Source organism: Callospermophilus lateralis, chromosome X, assembly GCF_048772815.1.
Source record: "Callospermophilus lateralis isolate mCalLat2 chromosome X, mCalLat2.hap1, whole genome shotgun sequence".
NCBI classification, from domain to species: Eukaryota; Metazoa; Chordata; class Mammalia; order Rodentia; family Sciuridae; genus Callospermophilus; species Callospermophilus lateralis.
Genome location: NC_135325.1, coordinates 24,880,581 through 24,901,367, shown reverse-complemented (window position 1 = coordinate 24,901,367; position 20,787 = coordinate 24,880,581). Strand labels below are relative to the sequence as shown.

General features: G+C 40.4%; 1 protein-coding gene across 1 annotated transcript in view; it reads left to right on the top strand.

The window, feature by feature from the left end:
• The window catches only part of Srpx (sushi repeat containing protein X-linked), a 94,699-nt gene extending 85,996 nt beyond the window's left edge, over positions 1-8,703 (top strand). The window contains exons 9-10 of the mRNA XM_077106918.1: positions 2,953-3,074; positions 8,168-8,703. Of these exons, the coding sequence (XP_076963033.1) occupies positions 2,953-3,074; positions 8,168-8,351 (306 nt within the window). The 3' untranslated portion in view covers positions 8,352-8,703. The remainder of the gene's footprint in view (positions 1-2,952; positions 3,075-8,167) is intronic.
• Positions 8,704-20,787: the final 12,084 nt, after the last annotated feature.

The window sequence follows — 20,787 nt, the reverse complement described above, 5'->3', positions numbered from 1 at the left end:
GAGACTTTGAGGCAGGGTCAAACTGGGGAAGGGAGACCTTTAACAGGAAGGGCCTAGGCAGTTCACTAAAAGCAAAGGCCAGATTCACTGCCTAATCCATTTAAGGTGAGTTTCAGGAACCAGCACTTTAAAGTTACCCATTCATTTCTGGTGCTGAAGCATAACCTGATTAACATTGACTCCCCAGAGCTAACCCAATCGTTTTCTAACTAATGAGGTTTGTCTGTCTTCACTAATAGCCTAATTGACGTACTGTCCGGGCCCTGGAACAATTGTCTTTGCTGAGCCTGCCCAGGATCTGCTTGAGCTGAAAGCAATCAATCCATCAGTTTGTCTGCTCAAAAGGCTGGCCCAGGAGATGATGGGGGTCCAGAGCCCTTAGGCTCCCTCCTCAGAGAATTTCAGTGACACTCTTGGTGCTCCTCAGAGAGTGTCTCAGAATAGTAGTTCACAAAATGTGATCAGTGGACCAGCAGTATTAGCATCCTCTGGAACTTATTAGAAATGTAAATTCTCAGGCCCCACCCCAGACGTGCTTTATTACAAGCAGGGTCAAAGCAGGTGTTTTAACAATATACCCTGGTGATTTCTAAGTACTTTAAACTTTGAGGAGCACTTCTCCAGGAACTCTTCCCTTCTTGGCTATGTAAAAGAGAGGTGTAAGCTTGCATTTTCTGAAGATCAAATCCCTGAGACAAGAGGATACAGTGGGAGATAAGGTGGCTGATAAATGAGGTAAATAGCATCTTGGGCCCTGGTGTGGGGGTTGGGGGGCTAGAAACTGTAAGGATCATACTAGAAATTCCTTGTTTTGTTTTTTGTTGTTGTTTCTGTTTTGTACCAGGGATTGAACCCAGGGGTGCTTAACCATGAGCCACAGCCCCTTTTACTTTTTTTATAGCTTTATTTTATTTTATGTGGTGCTATGGATCGACCCCAGTGCCTCAGGCATGCTAGGCGAGCGCTCTACATCTGAGTCACAATCCCAGCCCCCCCTTTTATTTATTTATTTTTTATTTTTGAAACAGGATCTCGCTGAGTTGCTTAGGGCCTCGCTGAGTTGCTGAGACTGGCTTTGAACTCATGATCCTCCTGCCTCAGTCTCACAGTGGCTGGGATTACAGGCCTGCGATACCTTGCCCAGCCAAGTTGCTTGATTTTTGTCCTGAAGTTGATTTACAATAAGAATGACCAACCTGGAGCTGGGATTGTAGCTCAGTGGCAGAGGACTTGTCTAGCATGTGTGAGGCACTGTTTTGATCCTCAGCACCACATAAAAATAAACAAATAAAATAAAGGTATTGTGAACATCTACACCTAAAAAAAATGAATGACCAATCTGACTGAACACTAAAGAGACAGTATATGTGCTATGTCATGGACACAGTGGTGCTTCACATATTTTTTGAGAATATTTTATTCATTCATTACTGTGATTAGGACTAAGTGTTTAGAATAATCTTGGTTTAATCAAAAGCTACAATTTACCACTCATGGCGCACTAATACAATGAATAATAAATCTTCTTCACTATTCCCATATACTTGACCAACTGCCTCTAAAGAACTGTATGAAAAATTTTTAAGCTTCCTTGATAAGAGCCAAATTTATACATCTGTACCCCCCAGTCCCTGCCACCTTATCTCCCATTGTATCCCCTTGTCTCAGGGACTTGATCTTCAGAAAAAAGCAAACTTACACCTCTTTTTTTGTGAGAAATTGGCATGCAGCCTATATTCCATGGCCAGACATTCCCTGGCCTCTTCTTAATCCATAGAAAAATGAAGAAGCCAAACAACTTGCTTTTCCTCTATATGAGCAAACTAATGGCATGCTGGACCAGATTTGGGCCCTTGCTGGGTTTTGTAATTAAATTTTATTTGACGCAGCCACATTCATTCATTTGTGTTTTGTTTCTGGCTGCTTTTGCACTCTAATGGCAGAGTTGAACACTTAGGCTAGAGGCCATCCAACCTCTGGAAGCCTAGAGGCCATCCAACCTCTGGAAGCCTAAGGTATTTACTATCCGGCTCTTTGCAGAAAACATTTGCTGTCATCTACCTTCACCTACCTCTGTTCCTTCAGATACTCACTAAATTACTAATCAACTTGTTGCAGACCATATTTTGGATCAAAATGTTTTTGTATGTGATCTCTCTTCCCACCAACATACTTAACATTTGCATTTTAACCAGAGCCTTTGAGAAAGGTTTGATTGACTTAGGCATTTCAGTTAGAATAATAAAAAAGTCTATTTCTATTTTTGCTAACTTCTCTACCAATTCTGTCACTCCATATAATGTTTCAGTGGAATTTTGGCAAAAATCATTGGGCATTCTAATAATTCAAGACTTGAAATTTTCTTTTGCCATTAGGCAGATTAGACTTATGTTAATTTTTGTCCCTTATTGCCACTGCTATTCCTGGTGAGACCTCCTGGCACATGGAGGTCTGAGCCACATTCTCAAGGCTCTTGTTAAGGGCCAGCTCAGAGATCTGAAACCTTTTGTCCTTGTTTCCTCCTGGGTTTGGGTTTTGGGGGCATAGAACATGGGGATGTGAGGGGTGGAAACAAGGACTAAGAAGGGAACTCTGGAAATATTCTTCTCTCCCTGCAAAGTTAGAATCCTCTGGGGTGGTCTTGGACACTTTTTAGGAAATTTGACTCATGTAAGGTCTCACCCTGTCTGGAAATACCATAGACTGCCATTTTTCTTAGGTTTTCAAAATCCCATTGCCAAGCCATTTCTTAATGATGCCACTAGGAAGGTATTTAGATTTTATAGCCATCTGTTTACTCCAGTTTCTCACCGTTTTCAGGATAGTTTGGAGTGGACAGATAAATTTCCCCCAACAGACCATTGCTGTTTCTGTCAGTCTGCAGTTTTGACACGGAGGTTTCTTTCCTTAGCCATACTCACTCCCCACCCCATTGGTTCCCCCCTTCCCCAGCAAGCACAGTGTGGCCTGGATCTTCGACACATCACTGTGGTGGAGCTGGTGGGCGTGTTCCCAACCTTGATCGGCAGAATAGGAACCAAGATTATGCCTCCCCGCCTGGCTCTGCAGCTCAGGTAAGGGAAAATTTGGTCTTTCAATTTGATCCCCTGTGAATGCACTTGTATCTGATTAGGTTCCCTGATTTCTTTCTATTCAGTATTGAGTTCAGGCAAACTTCAACGGTTAATTGCTTTTTATTCGAGGAGTATTATGACCGTGCTAATTGGCATGTTGCTACTTGTCCAAGTAAATTATGCAGTGGGTAATTACCAGTGTTCTTTTCTTTCCCCCTACATCCAAGTGTTTTTGCTGTGTGTGAGTGTGTGTGTGTGTGTGTGTGTGTGTATGTGTGTGTTGGGTTGGCAGGGGAAGAGGATCTGAATAAAAGGACCTAAGCAATCCTTGCTTTATTAGTGAGCAGGCATCCAATTAGTATTTCCAACCTTGACCTCTTTTTTCTCCATGCTTCCAGAGTACTTGTCCATACTTTTTTTTAACAATTATATTTTATTTTGGTCAAACTTATAAAGCTAGAGCCATGGTGTTCAGACTCTGAGTAATAACGTATTAAAGAACAGGATTCAACAGCCTCAAGGCAATTTCAGAATAACCCAAATTTTTACTTGAATCTCCTGACCACTGTGAAATAGATAATTAAACTACAGTAATACTACTTTAAAGTCCTTCTTTCTTGCCTAGCTTTTTTTGTCACACACTGCAGGGCAAAGTGCAGATCTCTCTTCTCAGGGTCCCAGGTGGCTCCCTAGTTTTCAGGGTCCCAGGTGGCTATATCATCTTGTACATCAACATCCAGAACATATGCTTCCAGGTTTTTGCAAAAGGGGAAGAAGGAGAGTAAAATTAAACTATACTATATTAGTCAGCATTTTGTTACTGTTAGAAAATGCCAGAGGTAATTAACTTATAAAGAGAAAAGATTCATTTAGCTCATGTTTCTGAAGTTTGCAGCCCAAGATCAGGCAACCCCATTGCTTTGGGTCACTGGTGAGGGTGATACATCAAAGAGGGAAGACATGGCAGAGCAAACTGCTATATCAGGAAGCAGAGAGAGACTGAGAGACCAGTTTCTTTATAGTGTATACCCCCAAATAACCTAAGGACCTCACACTAGGCCCCACCTCTAAAAGGGTCTGCCACCTCCCAATAGTGCCATCCCAGAAACCAAGCCTTTAATTCATAGGCCTTTGGAAGACGTTCAACATCCAATCCATAGCACACATCCACTCTTCTATGGTTCACCTAGGAAGTATCATACATTGATCCTTCTTCCAGTCTATTGGCCAGGACTGGTCACATGATTGCAATTGAATTTCAAAGGAGGCTGGGAAATGCAGTTTTTCTGTATTCTCAGGAAGAAAATGAAATGGTATTTAGTGAACCCTATCACAGGTATTCAGAGAGGTTCATAGAAATTCTTTAAGAGGCCATACAATAGAAACATAGTCTTAATAAATAATGTTATAGGTAGAGATAGTAGCTTCTTCCTCTAATTTTCCTATTGTACAGCTGCATTTGATCCCTTCTGTGTTTGATTTATACTTCTATCCAGCCAAAAAGAGTTTGCCCCCTTCCTACCAAGGACAAAAATTCAGCCTACTAGGGAAAAAATAAGAAGAGTTGTGAGTTCTCTTAGACAGTTGGCTGATGACAAAAGAAAGCTGGGTACACTCCTAAACATTTGTATTTTTTCTATGCTACTGCATTTGCATCTAGTACCACCCAGAATGTAACACTTGAGGTCAGGGCCATATTTTTTTTCCCCAAATAGTTGCTACTCAGTACCTAACACAGTGCTTGGCCCCACATTGTTGTTAAGTAAGTGGAGTAGATGATACCAAATTTCATGGAAATAGCTTACTTATTTCCAGGGGTGATAGTAGTCTTGAAAAATGTATTTGTAATATTAATACCTTGAGTTGAAGTCTGTAGAAGTCAAGATAGAGGAATGTGTTGATATCTAAAAATCTATAATGAGCATTCTCAAAGTAGGAGAATGAAGCTGTTGCTTATTTAGACTTACCTGCTCAAACCATGTTGATGATTTAAAAAAAAAAACCTGTTGCAAAATTTGCTAACTGGTCTGCTTTGGATAGCAAATATGTATACATCTATATCATATATTTTATTTATATATATATATATATATATATATATATATATATATATGATCATATGTATCAGATGTATGTATATATACATGATCACTTATATATACATGTATATATATTTAAACATATATATGTCTTCATAAAATCTTGATGTGATTGTAAACTCATCTAGCTTGAGGAACAGCAAAATCTGACTTAAGAAACAAAACCTCTATCATTCAGGTTGTATATGTTTGGGTAACTATAGACCTCTGTAGGCTGAGAATGATTTGAATAACCAATAAAGTTGCTTAAATGAATTATGCAGTGGTTCTCAAATTCTAGCCTGCAACAGAATTCCCTGGGGGAAGCTTGTTGGAACACATTGCTGGGTTCTACCTCCATAGTTTTCAGTTTGAGGAGTTTTAGGGTGGGGTCCAAAAGTCTATATTTCTAGCAAGTTCCCAGGGGATCACACTATGAGAACAACTGACCTAATGTTTTATCAAGGGTGTAGAAGTTTTGAAGCAGAAATTTTGCCAAGTAGCTTTTAAAGAAGAAGATCAGTCTTTATTGTATAGCTAGAAGATGGTCCAGGAAAAGTCACTCCAAGACAATTGCTTAGGCCCATTGGCTAAGGGATCCCATGTCAGGCCACTTATCTGACATATAAGTGAGGCACAAACAGGTAGATGTTATCTTCTTTTTCCCTTTGAATTCCAGCCTAGTGTGGGACGAAGGGAATGATTTAGGTAGAACATGGAACACAGGAGAAAAGAAAAGGTGAAGCAGATTGCCTAGATAATCCAAAAATGCTCTTGTCTGGTTCGAAAGCTATTTTCAAATAGCTTGAGACCATGATGAAACTGCTGAAGGGAATCAGTAGAAAGGGGAAGCTGGGTGCCTGTATTACAGGGTTGCCACCTGCCTTCTTTCTGTTTCCTCATTTCTTTTTCTTTTTCTTTTTTTTATAGAAGATCATAAAAGGGTTTGCTTAATAATGAAGTGGAAGTAAAGTTACAAAGTCTATGGAGCCAACTGCCTCCAAGAGAGGAAATTACCTGGAGCTTCACACCTGGAGAGATTTTATATTTGGTCTGGGAATCTCTCTTCTCTTGCATTATGGATTTGGTGCCATTACTATAGTTTCCTGCCATGGTTTAGTGCGCTGGCACCCATTTTGCCACAATGGAAAATTTTCCAACATAGATCTGGCCCTCTTTTCTTTTAGATCTGGATGTCTGAGCTAATGAATGCTCCTTAGGGTGATTTTTTTCCACCAATTCCAAAGATGACAGGGGCAAAGAAAGCCACAATGTTAATCCTCACGTTATTCTTTGAGTCCACAGGTTTGGATAGAAGATTCTCCAGGAAAAAATTCCTTCCAATCAGATGACAGGAATCTGTGTAACTCAGACATACTGCTGGACCCTCCCCTCATCCCTCTGAGGTGTTGAGTCATTTCTGAGCTTTCATGGCCTCAGTGCTAGTGGTTCCATCCTAGCCTCTTAAGCACTGTAAAACCAAATGCTTCAATGTCTCATGGGTCACCTTTCCACAGGCTCCACATTGTTTGGCCCTTTTCTCCCTTCTTACATTCCTGCCCCTCTATTTTCCTGAACCACCCCCCCTGTGTTAGGATTTCTCCCCAGAAATTTGGTACACTCCTCTTAAAGATATAGAGCAATTTAGTTCTCCATTCCCACCTTACCTACGCCTACATTGAGGTGTTCAGACTCAGTAATGCACTTGGCTAAGACATCTGCTCCCAAGCTCTTCTCTTAGTGCCATAGGACACCTGGTAGAGGCTGAGTAATTTTATCTTTCTTTCATTTCTAGTCCCTAAAAGTGAATTAGCAATTTAGCTTCCCACTGCAATAAAATATAAATTATCCTTTTCTTCCCTGAAACTCCACACAAAAATGTGCAGTCAGTTTGTATTTTATGTAATGGTTTTTTAAAACCTAAGATCCATTTGTATGAGAAAAAAAATGCTTCACTTTAAATCCAGATGGCAGTTTACTTTGTGTCTCACACAATCTCAAGATATCTCAACTGAAAAAGACAAAAAACAGAGGAGACAGAGTGGGGTCATTATTTTATTGGACTTAATTTATCTGTTTGTTTGATTTCTCTGGCTTTTCATATCTAAACATGTTGGTATTGATATAAAACATCAACAAGGATGAAATGCTAATGTAGTAGAGTGGAAAAAAACATCAGACACGTGAAATCATGTCAAATCCCTGTTTGGAATTACTTGGGGTACAAATTATAATTAACAAAGCCAGAATATGTGGGGTGTACACCAACATCATTCCCTTCCATTGATGCAGTTCTGAGTTGGCCACTGAACAGGACACAATTATATTTGAAAAGTTATTTCAATTAGATTTACCTCATCCAGGGTTTCTCAGCCTTGGCCCTTTGGACAGTTGGGGGATGGATTTATTTGGTAGGGAAGCGGTGTTGTGCATTGTACAATGTTTAGCAGCATCCTTGACATCTACCCACTAGACAGTAGCATCTTCACTCCCCATTGTGATGACCAAAAATGTGTTTAGACATGGCTAAATGCCCCCAGAGGGATAAAAATCACCCCCACTGATAACCACCCATGTAATTCTAGCATGTATAGGGTCATGCAAAACCAGTCTTCAAACTCTAATGCCCCAAAAGTCTCTTAGCCTTGTCAAACATGCCTCGTAGCAACTATTGGTGCATAGCCCCATTGCAGGTCTGAAGTCCTCCTGACCATACTCTAAAGCAGAGCTGCTTAACCTTTCATGGCCATATCTATCATCTGGGGATCTCATTAATAATGCAGATTCTAATTTGGTAGGTTTTGAGTGAGATGTGAGTCTTCTTTTCAAACAAATTCTCATGTGATGCTGCTGGTCCAAGGACCACACTTTGAGTAGAAAAGGTCTACAGGATGATTCAGGTCCTTCATGGTATCAAGCCTTTCTCAGTATACAGTGTCTACGGTTCTGGTTGGCCCACTATAACCATTGGAAGTTGAGGTTTAATCCAGTTTCTCTTTTCTTTGTCTGCCCCAGGCTGTTGCTACGAATCCCACTCTACTCCTTCAGTATGGTGCTAGTGGATAAGCATGGCATGGACAAGGAACGCTATGTTTCCCTGGTGACACCTGTGGCCCTCTTCAACCTGATTGACACTTTCCCCTTGAGAAAAGAGGAGATGGTCCTGCAAGCGGAAATGGGCCAGACCTGTAACACCTGATGTGATGTTCCTTTCTTACTGGTCCCTCTTCTCTTTCTACACAGTGCCGTGCACATGAGAAGGCCTTAAAAATATCCTTGATGTACAGATTTTTATTTGTAATTTTAAAAGTCTATTTTATTATGAGCTTTCTTTCCCTTAAAAATTGGCACAATGCTTTTTTTTTGTACTTCAAAATAGTTCAAAAAACTATATGAACATATATATTTACTCTCTTTATTCCATCATGGCTGGTTAATTTTGTAGAGAAATTAGAAACCACAACCATAAACACAATTTCAATGTGTTATTCAGTGTGACACATCACTGTCTTCTATTTTGTCTATATGAAACTTTTATTAATAAAATATTTTGGAGCAAATTTATTAAAATTCATTTTGTTTATCAAGCACCAGCCATACTTGCTCAGTATGGCCAATGGTTTTAGCACTGTGATTCTTTGTGGTATTTTGGGAATAGAAAAATGCAGTCTTCCCAGGAGTTCACTGGAGCTGGGAGACAGCAGGGCTCTCAGGTGGCATAGTAGGCAATTAAAGCAATAAGCCAAAAATGAAAGTTAAGCCTTTAATTATGTTCCATTGTTCTATATATAGGTTCACCTATAAATACTTAAATGGAACAATTGTAAAGGTCTTTATAGGTGTCCTATATATTGGATGATGGGAACATAAGAGTCTCAAAACTAGAGAAAGCACCAACTCTCCCTGTTCCATTTTTTCCCATGAAATAGTGCACTGGTGTGTCAAGAGTCGGGTGGAAAATGCAGATTTGGAGCCATCTCACTCCACAAACAAAAGGTTCTGGTGGTCTTATAGACTCTGGAGTAGGGCAGATAGCTAGGCATGGAAAAGTATTGAATACTGAGTATTCTGAGTGGGGAAAAATGTCTTCCAAGTTTCCCTTCCCTCTTCCAACCACACAAAAAGATCTCAGCAGAGGCATCTGAAGAGGCACCTGCCCAAGGCTTCAAATAGATAATACTAGAAATGAAGACACCAGATCCCAGAATGCAAATACAGTCACCCCTCCTTATCTATGGGTTCTGTACCTGTAGATTCAACCAACCTGGGATTGAAAATATTCAGAACAAAAAGATGGCGGCAGTACTGAACATACACAGACTTCTTTTTCTTGTTGTTCCCCAAACAATGCAGAAAACAACTATTTACATAGTCCTTACCTTATATTAGGTACTATAAGATATCCACAGATGTTTTAATGTATATGGAAAGATGTGTATAGGTTTATAGGCAAATACTATGCCGTTTTATATAAGGAACTTGAGTAGCCAGATTTTGATATCCTCAGGGGTTCTAGAACCAATCATCCATGGAGAATGTGGATGAAAGAGCATGATTGGCCAAGGAGCCTTAAATCCTTGACTGTAACTCCACACAGATAGGTCAATTCACTGGCTGTGCTTCTCTGTGGGAGGGCAACTTTCCCTGTGAGGCCTGCCTCTGCAATTGCTAGTGATGGGGCCTGAAAAATCACACATTGGTTTTTAACCAGGAGCTGGACTTTTCAACTCTCCCAGACAAACCTTTTCCTCCATTTTCAGAATATCAGTTTGTCCCATAATCTATTCCTAAACAGACCAAATAACAAAGCAAGTGGTGGAAAGGTCAAATTCCAATATCTAAGATTTAAAGCAGGAAGCTCTGCCAGGCGTGGTGGTGCACACCTATAATCCCAGTTGCTCAGGAGGCTGAAGGAGGAGGATCTTGAGTTCAAAGCCAGCCTCAGCAACAGTGAGGTTGAGTGCCCCTGAGTTCAATCCCCAGTACCAAAATAAATAAATGAATGGATAAATAAAAAGTAGATTTGACACTATTTTGATATTATTCTTTTGAAGATCAGGCAGTGATTTCTCAACTGCAAATAGATTTATGCTCCATTTACAAATATGATTTTGTTCACCAAGCATACTAGAAACCACTCTGACTTCTGTCTCCTTCAGACGTATCAGATAAAGGTCAATGGCATGGCCAGAAGAGGAATGTCAAATGGTGACTAGCTTGACAAGCCAGCCAGAGCCCTTTGCCCCATAGCCTGAGAGTTCCAAGCCTTGAAGATATGCTGACATTTAAGGAACTGCTCTGACTCCTTCAAACTAGTCTTCCTAATAAACTTAAAATATTACACTCACTTTACCTAACAAGATACACAGATTACTTGAATATAAATGAATGAATATGCTGTGGTATTTTTTTTAAAAGATACCCTAAGCCAGGTGCAGTGGCATACCCTTGTAGTTCCAGTGGCTTGGGAGGCTGAGACAGGAGGATTGCAAGTTCAAAGCCAGCCTCAGCAACTCAATGAGGCCCTAAGCAACTCAGTGAGACCCTGTCTCTAAATAAAGTACAAAATAGGGCTGAGGGTGTGGCTCAGTGGTCAAGTGCCCCTGAGTTCAATCCCTGGTAGACACACACACACACACACACACACACACACACACACACACACACCACCCTATAACAAAACTTGGGAGGCATTTTTATAGTCTTATTAGTAGGCTGTCTTTAGAAAGCTCATTTCTCACTGGAAATATCTCAGGACTTTTCTATGTAGATTTTGGACCCCATGGGGGAAAAAAAATCTCCAGTTTGGCTTGTTCACACTGATACAGCAGATCTCTCTCTCTCTCTCTCTCTCTCTCTCTCTCTCTCTCTCTCTCTCTCTCTCTCTCCTCCCCCCACCTGTCTGTCTGTCTCTCTCTTTCTCTCTTCCCCTCTCTCCTCTCTCTCCCTCTCTCCTGCTCCCCACCCCCTGTGTGAGTAGGAAGGAGTAGGCACTTTTTAATGGGTCAAACTCAAATGGAAAACCATTTCCACTTCAGCTGAACTCTCGGTGCAGTTCTTTTAACCTTAGTTGGACTGCTTGGAATCTGCCCCAATTCCCAGCCTGCAAATGCATGGTTCAGTGACCTGTCACAAACTTAGGCAGCTTCTGTACAGAATCTGAGACTCCTCCTGTCTTGCTTTCTCTTTTCTGAGATGTCCCTCCTCACTTTTCAGTTGCTGTGTTTGTCCCTATTCTCTCCTCTGCTTCTTCCAAGTAATAAAAATGCAGTTTTCCCAGCTTCATTAAGCCTTCTTTCATCCCCACCCCGAGGGTGGTACATATTGTAACCTGCCCTTAGACAACACTTTCCCCCCATACTGATGACTCATCAAGTTTATTTGCTTCAAGTGATGGCTGTCTTCCAGTACCTGCCTGCCTTTTGGGTTTTCTCCAAAGTTTTCAGGTAGCTTTTGAAAATATGGCATGATATTTTATCCAGATATAGTTGTTTTCTGTGGTTGAATGGTCCAGTGGAGCTTCTTGGCCTTTCTCAGAAAGCTAATGAAGAGTGAACCAGGCAGTGGAGAGATCTAGGTCATTCCTGTAGAATTGCAAATGGGACTTCTACAAGCCTTAACTCTTGAGTTTGAGCTTAGATCATTGGGGTGGGTGATGAAGAAGCAGAAAGGCAGTATGATCATCCAAAGCACACTGAAGGAAGGTCTTCGATGTTGATACTTGCATTAGTTATCTTTCCTGCAATAAGATTACCCCAAAACTTAGCGGCTTAAAACAACAACAAACACTAGATTATCTCTCACGATTACTGGGGGTCAGGGATTTGGAAGCAGCTTCACTGACCAATTCTGTCTTAACGTCTGTCATGAAGTTGCAGTCATAATGCTAGCTGGGACTACATTCATCTGAAGGCTTCTCTCAGGCTAAAGAATCTACTCTCGTGGTAGCTCACTCACATGACTGGCAAGTTGGTGCTGGTTGTTGAGAGAGGCCTCTGTTCTTCCCCACATGGACTTCTCCACAAAGTATTGCATCAGTGTTATCGGAACATGGAAGTTGGCTCCTTCTTGTGGAAATAATCCAAAAGAGAACAAAGTGGAAGTGACAGTAAATTTTATGACAGTTTCAGAATATACTCAATGTTACTTCTATAGTATCCCTCTGGCCATACAGGTCAGTCCTTTTCAATGTAGGAGGGGACTACACTAGGGCATGGCTACAAAGAAGTAAGCATCACTTCAGGAGGCCATTTTGAAGGACAACTTCCATTGGGCACCATACCTGCTAGCAACTTCTTAATAAGGACCATAGCTTCTTATGGTAGCAAACATGGGGTAGCTTTAGAACAAGCAAATATAATTGTGGCTTTCTGATTTGATAGGCCAATTCTTAATTTTACAGCTTTGGCAGTTTCCTTGGTAGTTCCAGGTGTTTTAGGAAGTTCTTGAAAATTCACTACGAAATCTATTTCTTCAGCCTTCCATCACCAGATCGGAAGAAAATCCTTCCTTAAAAATAAAGGTGGAGTCAATTCTGTGCACGGTTATTAATTCCAGAATAATACAAACAGCAAAATTGAAAATGTGGTCTTCAAACACAGATTTCTTACATTTTTCTTCCTTGCAATTCTACAGTTAACAGATATTCAAGTACCTCTTGGAGAAATATCTTATAAGTCATGATAAAATCAATCAGCACGACTGACCATTTTTGTCACGCAGGTTGAAGAAGAGAGAAGGCATATTGAAGGACTAATCCAGGGGTGGATGGTTATAGTTAAGGTGTGATAGCAGAATAAATCTGAGGGAGCTGATTATAGCATTGAGAAAATGGATCATGTGATGACCCACAGGACCAGGGTCAGTCTGAAAGGAAATTAGGACAGTAGTGAGTGGGCTGGTATACTGCAAGAATATGGGGAAGGGCTAGTGATCCTAATATGGTTGAAGAGTGAGTAAAATGAATATAAAGATAGAAGGTATTTGGAAGAGAAGAAGAACACATCATGGTGACAGGGAGTTGATGAGGTTGTCCACATGGATGATGAGACTTCCCAAGGTACTGGCAAGACTTGAGGCAGAAGAGATAAGTGAGAGTCAAAGTTCAAAGACATTTATCAGAGTGGAAGACAGAACTGAGTATAGACAGGTGACTGTAGGGGGAATGGTAGCCAGTGATATGGTCGGTGGAAGGAATCTCAGACAGGGTCTTTTGCATAGACTAGGAAAGAATGGTCAATTAGAATGGGGCAGTAGGGAATCGGGAGGATGTGGCCACTACCTCTCAACCAAGAGATTGTGGAAACAAGGAAAACTTCTGTAAGAAAACTGCAATTCTCCTCAGAGTATGGTCTTCCTTCTGACTGCTGGTCCCTAGAACATTTATTAATGTAAATCAACAATGTCAATAAATGCATTATTTAGTTCATCAGGGTTTGTTTATTTGTTTTTCTATTTTTTGATACTGGAGATTAAACCCAGGGGCACTTAACCACTGAGCAACATCCCAGCCCTTTTTATTTGAGACAGAGTCTCACAAAGTCCTTCAGGGCCTTGCTAAGAAGCTGAGGCTGGCCTCAAACTTGTGATCCTCTTGCTTCAGCCTCCTGAGTCACTGGGATTACAGGTATGTACCACCATGTCCGGCTCAACTGTTACTTTTGGATAGCAAAACTTTCTCAGTGAAGGAAAGAGCACATTTTTTTACATTATCTCTCTGCCTCTATCAGGAAAATTAGGGAATTCAAAATTAGAAAAGAAAATGCATTCAAGTTTTTCAAAGTCGCAGCAGCTCTTGTTCTATGTTGAGTAGAGGCCCTTGCTGGTGTTCTGTAATATGACAGCCTATACAATTCTGATGAGTGGTATTGCTGAAGTGTTGGTAAATTCTAGACAGGCAACTTAGACTAAAAAAATGTTTTACAAAAAATAGGATAGGGAGGGAGAGCATGGGAGGAAGATTACCTCTAGATAAAGAAGAGGGGTGGGAGGGAAAAGGGAAGGAGAAGGGGAATAACAAGGATGGTGAAAGGAGACCCTCATCATTATACAAAATACATGTATGAAGATGTGAATTTGGTGTCAACATATCTTATATACAGAGATATGATAAATTGTGGTATAAAGGTATATTAAGAATCGTAAGGCAAAAAAATAATAATAAGAGAGCTCATGTAAAAAAAAATAAATAAAAATTTTTTAAAAATAAGAGCAATAAGGAAGACCATGTCTGCTAAAATAGTCTTGCCCATAATATATACCAGCTCTCTCATGGCACAGTGAATGTGAGTTAACTGCCACCCCTGAAGAATCTGGAATGTTCCCACAGCAGTGGGCTATTTTCTTCTTGCAAAAAGACTGGAACTCAGTTTATGAAGAATCACAAAGAATGGTAATTTGTGCTGCCTCATAAAAAGCAAAACTGTACCAATGTTTACCAACATTTGCTATGGAACTATCTCACCTCATTAAAAATGCAATAATTAAATAGCATTTTAATGTTTTGACTTCTGGTGTAACACTAAGGGTCTTGGGCAAGACCTTTTTGCTACTTATCAGAAGCAAGCCTGAGAAAGAGCATCTAAGTTCTCAGGGAGAAACAGTATCAATTCTGATTTTTGAAGTTCATTCTGAACAATACATAATCTATAATACCACTACATACTAATGTATAGTTTTTTTGTTGTTGTTTTGTTTTGTTTTGTGGTACTGGAGATTAAATCCAGGGCCTTGTGCATGCAAGGCAAGCACTCTACCAACTGAGCTATATCCCCAGCCCTGTTTGGTTTTTGAGCTGTACTGTACAGAATGCTAATCATTCATTGATTCATTCATTCATTAGGGCTATATAGCAATGATCCTAAGGTGCACGTTTTGTTCACATTTTAACATCTCTGAAGAGGAGACTATTTTAAAATTAATGACATCTTTCTCAGTCAAGATCCTCATGGGAAACAAATGACAGACACAAACGGAAATTGAAGAAGGCTTAATGAAAGATCTATTTATAAAGATATGGACATGGTAAAAGGAACTCAATAAGAGGTATTGAAGTACTCCAAAGCTAGTAGCATCAGGGGGACATTTACCCTAGACCTGAAGGTCAGGGGAGGGAGTGATTATTGGAGTCCAGAAAGAATTGCAGGTATAGTTAGAGCCAGTCATGGTGGTACACAGCTGTAATCCCAGTGACTCAGGAGGCTGAGGTAGGAGGATTGTAAGTTTGAGGCCAGTCTCAGCAACTTGGTGAGGACCTGTCTTAAAATAAAAAGGTCTGGGGATGTAGCTCAGTGGTAAAGTTCCCCTGGGTTCAACCCCCTGGGAAAACAGAAGAAAAGGAAGAAAGAAGGAAGAGAGGGAGAGAGAGAAGGAAAAGAAGGAAAAAATTCATAGGTATAGTATTAGAAAAGACCACCTGACAGGATCTGTGGCAGAGGAAAACAGCCTTTAACAAACTTTAGCCCAGCAGGAAGGGAGCATGGGAAATAACACATGACCTTTCTCTCCTCCTGTCCTCTGATCTCCCTCCCACTATTGGCTACAATTGGTCAAGACCAACTGAAAGCCAGAGGGCAAAGGAATAAAACAAATTTTAGTCAACTCTTTAGCTACTATGACTAAAAGACCCGACTAAAACAATTTTGGGGGAGGAAAAATGTATTTGAGGGCTCACAGTTTCAGAGGTCTCATGGACAAGTCTTGTCTCCATGAACAAGATTCCATTCCTCAGGCCTCAAGGTGAGGCAGAACATCATGGAGGAAGATTGTGGTGGAGGGAAGCGGCTTACATGGTGATCAGGAAGCAGAGAGAGACTCCACTCTCCAGGTACAACTATAGACCCCAAAGCCACGTCCCCAATACCCCCCTCCTCCAGCCACACCCCACCTGCCTCCAGTGACCACTCAGTGAATCCCATCAGGGATCAATTCACTGATTAGTTTAAGGATATAGCCCAGTCATTTCTCCTCCAAACCTTCTTGCATTGTTTCACATGTGAATTTTGGGGGACATCTCATATCCAAACCTTAACAAAGCACTAAGAAGTCTGGAAAGTTGGAGAGAGTAGGTATGGTGGGGCAAACTGAAATGATCCAGCATGTTTCATTGCCTTTACCCTCAACATCCACTCTATTTTTCTTCTTTCTTCCTTCCTTCCTTCCTTTTCTCCTCCTCCTCTCCCTCCTCCTCTACTTCACTTCCTCCTCCTCCTCCATCTTCTTCGTGTGTGTGTGTGTGTGTGTGTGTATACTGGGGATTGAAACCAGGTGCATTCTACCACCGAGCCACTTCCCAAGCCCTATTTATTCATTTATTTAGAATCATGGTCTTGCTAAAATGCTGAGCCTGGCCTCAAACTTGCAGTCCTCCTGCCTCAGTCTTCCTGTTGCTGAAATTACAGGTGAGCATCATGACACCTAGCAATATTTATAACTTTATCTACTTATCAGTTAGATAGGAGGAAGAAGTTCTCGTGTACTATTGCACATGTGGTGACTCTATATAACAATAATGAACTGTACATTTCAAAAAGCTAGAAGTTTATTGAAAGTTTTCAGCATTTACTCTTTTGTTGTTGATGATATTGTCTGAATAAAAAAAAAAAAACTCATTCCGTTACATGTGGTGCACCCCTGTAACCCAGCATCTTGGGAGGCTGAGGCAGGAGGATCACGAGTTCAAAGCTAGCCTCAGCAATGGTGAGGCACTAAGTAACTTAGCAAGACCCTGTCTCTAAGGGCTGGGGGTGTGGCTCAGTGGTTAAGTGCCCCTGAGTTTAATCCTCAGTAACCCCCCCCCCAAATAAAAAGAAAGAAACATTCATTCCTCAGTTCAGGGATCACAGAAGTTAGCAATCCGCAGCCCACAGACGAGCCATCTGGTTTTGTTAGTAAAGTTTTCATTGGGACACAGCCACACACATTCTTTTATGTATTGTTTATGGCTGTTTTTGTGCTCCAACAGCAGAGATGAGTGGTTGTGACAAAGACCATATGGCCCACAAAGGCTGATTTATTATGTAGCGCTTTCAGAAAATGTTCTGACCCGTGACTACTGTATCATTGCAGGGTGACAGCAGTTCTGCCACACTCCCACATGAAATCGAAAACTTTAGCTACCACCTTTTCTCTTCATGCAGGACAGCTGGGAAGAATGAGGTTGGAAGGAAGAGTTAACAGAAAACACGGGTGCTTCAGTCTCTGTGGCCAAGCACAGGATCAAATTCTCCTTTACTCTCTGTCAGTACTTCAGCTAAATGGATTTCTTTCTTTTCTTTCTTCCTCCCTCTTCCTGCCTTCCTCTGCCTTCCTTCCTTCCTTTGTTCATTTCTCTCTCTCTCTCTCTCTCTCTCTCTCTCTCTCTCTCTCTCTCTCTCTCTCTTCCCCCACCCCCCTTGGTACTAGGAATTGAACCTAGGGGCACTATGGCCACCGAGTCACATCCCCACCTCTTTTTTATATTTTATTTAGAGACAGGGTCTCGCTGAGTTGCTTAGGGCCTCACTAAGTTGCTGAGACTGGCTTTAAATTTTCGATCCTCCTGCCTCCACCTCCCAAGCCACTGGGATTATATGTATATGCCACCGTGCCCAGCACTAACTGTTTATATACAGAATACCATGCTGATCCTTGTCATTATCCATGATTTATTGGATAATGATATCAGAGTTAACACTTGTAGGAAAATAAGTGAGCAAAAATTGAAACAAGGGAAGGTTTAATAGCTGAGCCCCAATAGCTGTTTGACATGGTTATTGCCTTAAAAACAGAAGCTGGATGCTCATTCAATCTGTGTGTGTCAATTCAGAAAGTGTGCTTTTCTCCAAAGATGAATAAGTATAAAACACAGGAGGAATAGGTGACATATAATCAATATTCAAAGGACATACAATCAATCTTCAAGAAGTCAGGAATAACTCATAGTAGAACATGCTAGAGCTATTAGGAAAGTGAATTTAGTGAACAAGACATTAGAATTTGAAGCATGAGTTAGAGTAGCTTCTATTTTTTGTTTTATTGTTGATTTCTAATTTCATTCCATTACGATCTGATAGAATGCAAAGTATTATCTCTATTTTTTATTTGCTAAGAGTTGTTTATGGCCTAAGATATGATCTATTTTAGAGAAGTATCCATGTGCTGCTGAAAAGAAAGATGGATTCCATTTTATCCATCGGTCTTTGATGGATGAAATATTCTATATGTCTGTTAAGTCTAAATTATTAATTGTATTCTTTTGTTCTATAGCATCTTTATTTAGTTTGTTTTTTTTTTTTGTTGTTGTTGTTGTTGTTGTTTTTGGAAGATCTATTCAATGGTAAGATAGGTATGTTAAAGTCACCCAGTATTATTGTGTTGTGGTCTATTAGATTCTCAAAATTAAGAAGGGTTTGTTTGATGTATGAACACACTGCATTGTTTGGGGCATAAATATTTATAGTTGTTATGTCTTATTGATGTTTAATTCCCTTAAGCAGTAAAAAATGACCTTCTTTGTCCCTTCTGATTAACTTTGGCTTGAAGTCCACTTTATCCAATATGAGAATAGAAACCACTGCTTGTTTACGAGATCCATGTGAATGATATGTTCTTTCCCATCCTTTTACCTTCAGTCTGTGGATGTCTTTGCCTATGAGATAAGTCTCTTGGAGACAACAAGATAAGTCTCTTGGAGACAACAACAATATTGTTGGGTCTTCTTTTTTAATCCAATCTGCCAGTCTTTGTCTTTTGATTGGTGAATTTAGGCCATTTACATTCAGCCTCAGCAACTTCCCGAGGCTCTAAGCAACCTAGTGAGACCCTATATCAAAATAAAAAAGAGCTGTGGATGCAGCTCAGTGGTTAAGCACCATTGGATTCAATTCCTGGTACCAAAAAAAGTGGGGGTAGAATTAGAAGCATGTAAAATATGGACAGGGTGGCACAAAGCTTTGGTCTAGGATACATATTCCACACAGAAGGTAGAAGTCAGCATGTTAAGCTACTTTGGAAGAAATAAGAGGGGTAATTTTCCAACCATAGACCAAGTCTACACATATGTTCATTTCTGCTTTGTCCCTACCACCTATCTATATCAGTAGCCAATTTACTCTCCTAAACTTCCTGTTCTTGTAGGAAGTTGGGCTTATTAGTTTATTTTTTTAATTAACAGGCTGTATTTCTAAGAGCAGTATAAGGTTTACAGGAAAAAAATGAGCAGAAAACTTCTGCTAATTTTGCACTAAAATTACTGCATTAAAATTGCTACTAATTTTGCACTAAACATGATTAGATAAATAAACAAGACCACTGTTTGTAACTGATAACAGCAATAATAACTCTAACAAATGCAGACTTCCCATCATCTGATGAGATTTTGGGAGGAGGATACTAGGGATTGAACCCAGGGGAACTTTACTACTGAGCCATATCCCCAACCCTTTCTATATTTTATATAGAGACAGGGTCTTGCCAGGTATCTTAGGGCCCCACTAAATTGTTGAGGCTGGCTTTGAGCTTGCAATCCTCCTGCCTCAGCCTATAAAGCAGCTGGGATTACAGATGTGTGCCACCATGCCCAGCATCTGATGGGATTTGTTTAAATTGTTATTGTTTCCTCAGAGTTCCATTATTTTCTCTTTCTCACTCTACTTAAAAACAGCACAACAAGAACAAATACTGTACTGCATATTTAAAAATTTGTTGAAACAAGGCATGGCGGTGCACACTTCTAATCCCAGTAACTAGGGAGTCTGAGATAGGAGAATCACAAGTTTGAGGACAGCTTTAGCAATTTAGTGAGACCCTGTCTCAAAATAAAAAATAAAAAGGACTAGGGGTGTAGCTCAGTGGTCAAGTGCCTCTGGGTCCAATCCCTAGTGCCTGCTTCCCTCGAAGAGTGTTTGTTTTGTAGATGGCAGATCTCATGTTAAGTATTCTTACCACCATTTTAAAATTTTTTAAATATTTGTTTATGTTGGTACCAGGGATTGAACCCAGAGGTGCTTTACCACTGAGCCACATCCTTAGCCCTTTTTATTTTTTATTTTGAGACAGGTTCATGCTAAGTTGCTTAGGGCCTCACTAAGTTGCTGAGGTTAGCTTGAACTTGTGATCCTCCTGCCTCAGCCTCCTGAGCAGCTGGGTTTAAAGGTTTTCATCGCTATGACCAGCCAACCATGGTGTTTTGATTGTTTTTTGTTTGTTTGGTTGGTTTTTGGTACCAGGGATTAGACCCAGGGCCACTTAGCCACTGAACCAGATCCCTACCCCTTTTTTGGGGTCTCACTGAGTTGCTTAGGGCCTCATTAAATTGCTGAGACTGGCTTTGAACTCGTGATCTTCTTGCCTCAGCCTCCTGAATCACTGGGACACCACTGTGCACAGCCCACCATAGTTTTTTTTTTTTTTTTTTTTTTTTTTTTTAATTATAAAGTCACAAAAGATGTGGAGAAACCCAAAATGCCTATTGATATGCAAAAGAAGCAAGTCTGAAAAGTCTGCTTACCATGATTTTAAGTATATGACATTCTGAAAAAAGACCATAAACTTTTTACTGAAAATAGTAAAAAGTTAATGGTTGCTAGGGTTTGGAGCACAGGAAATTTTGAGGACAGTGAAGCTATTCTGCATGAAAATGTAATTATATATATATC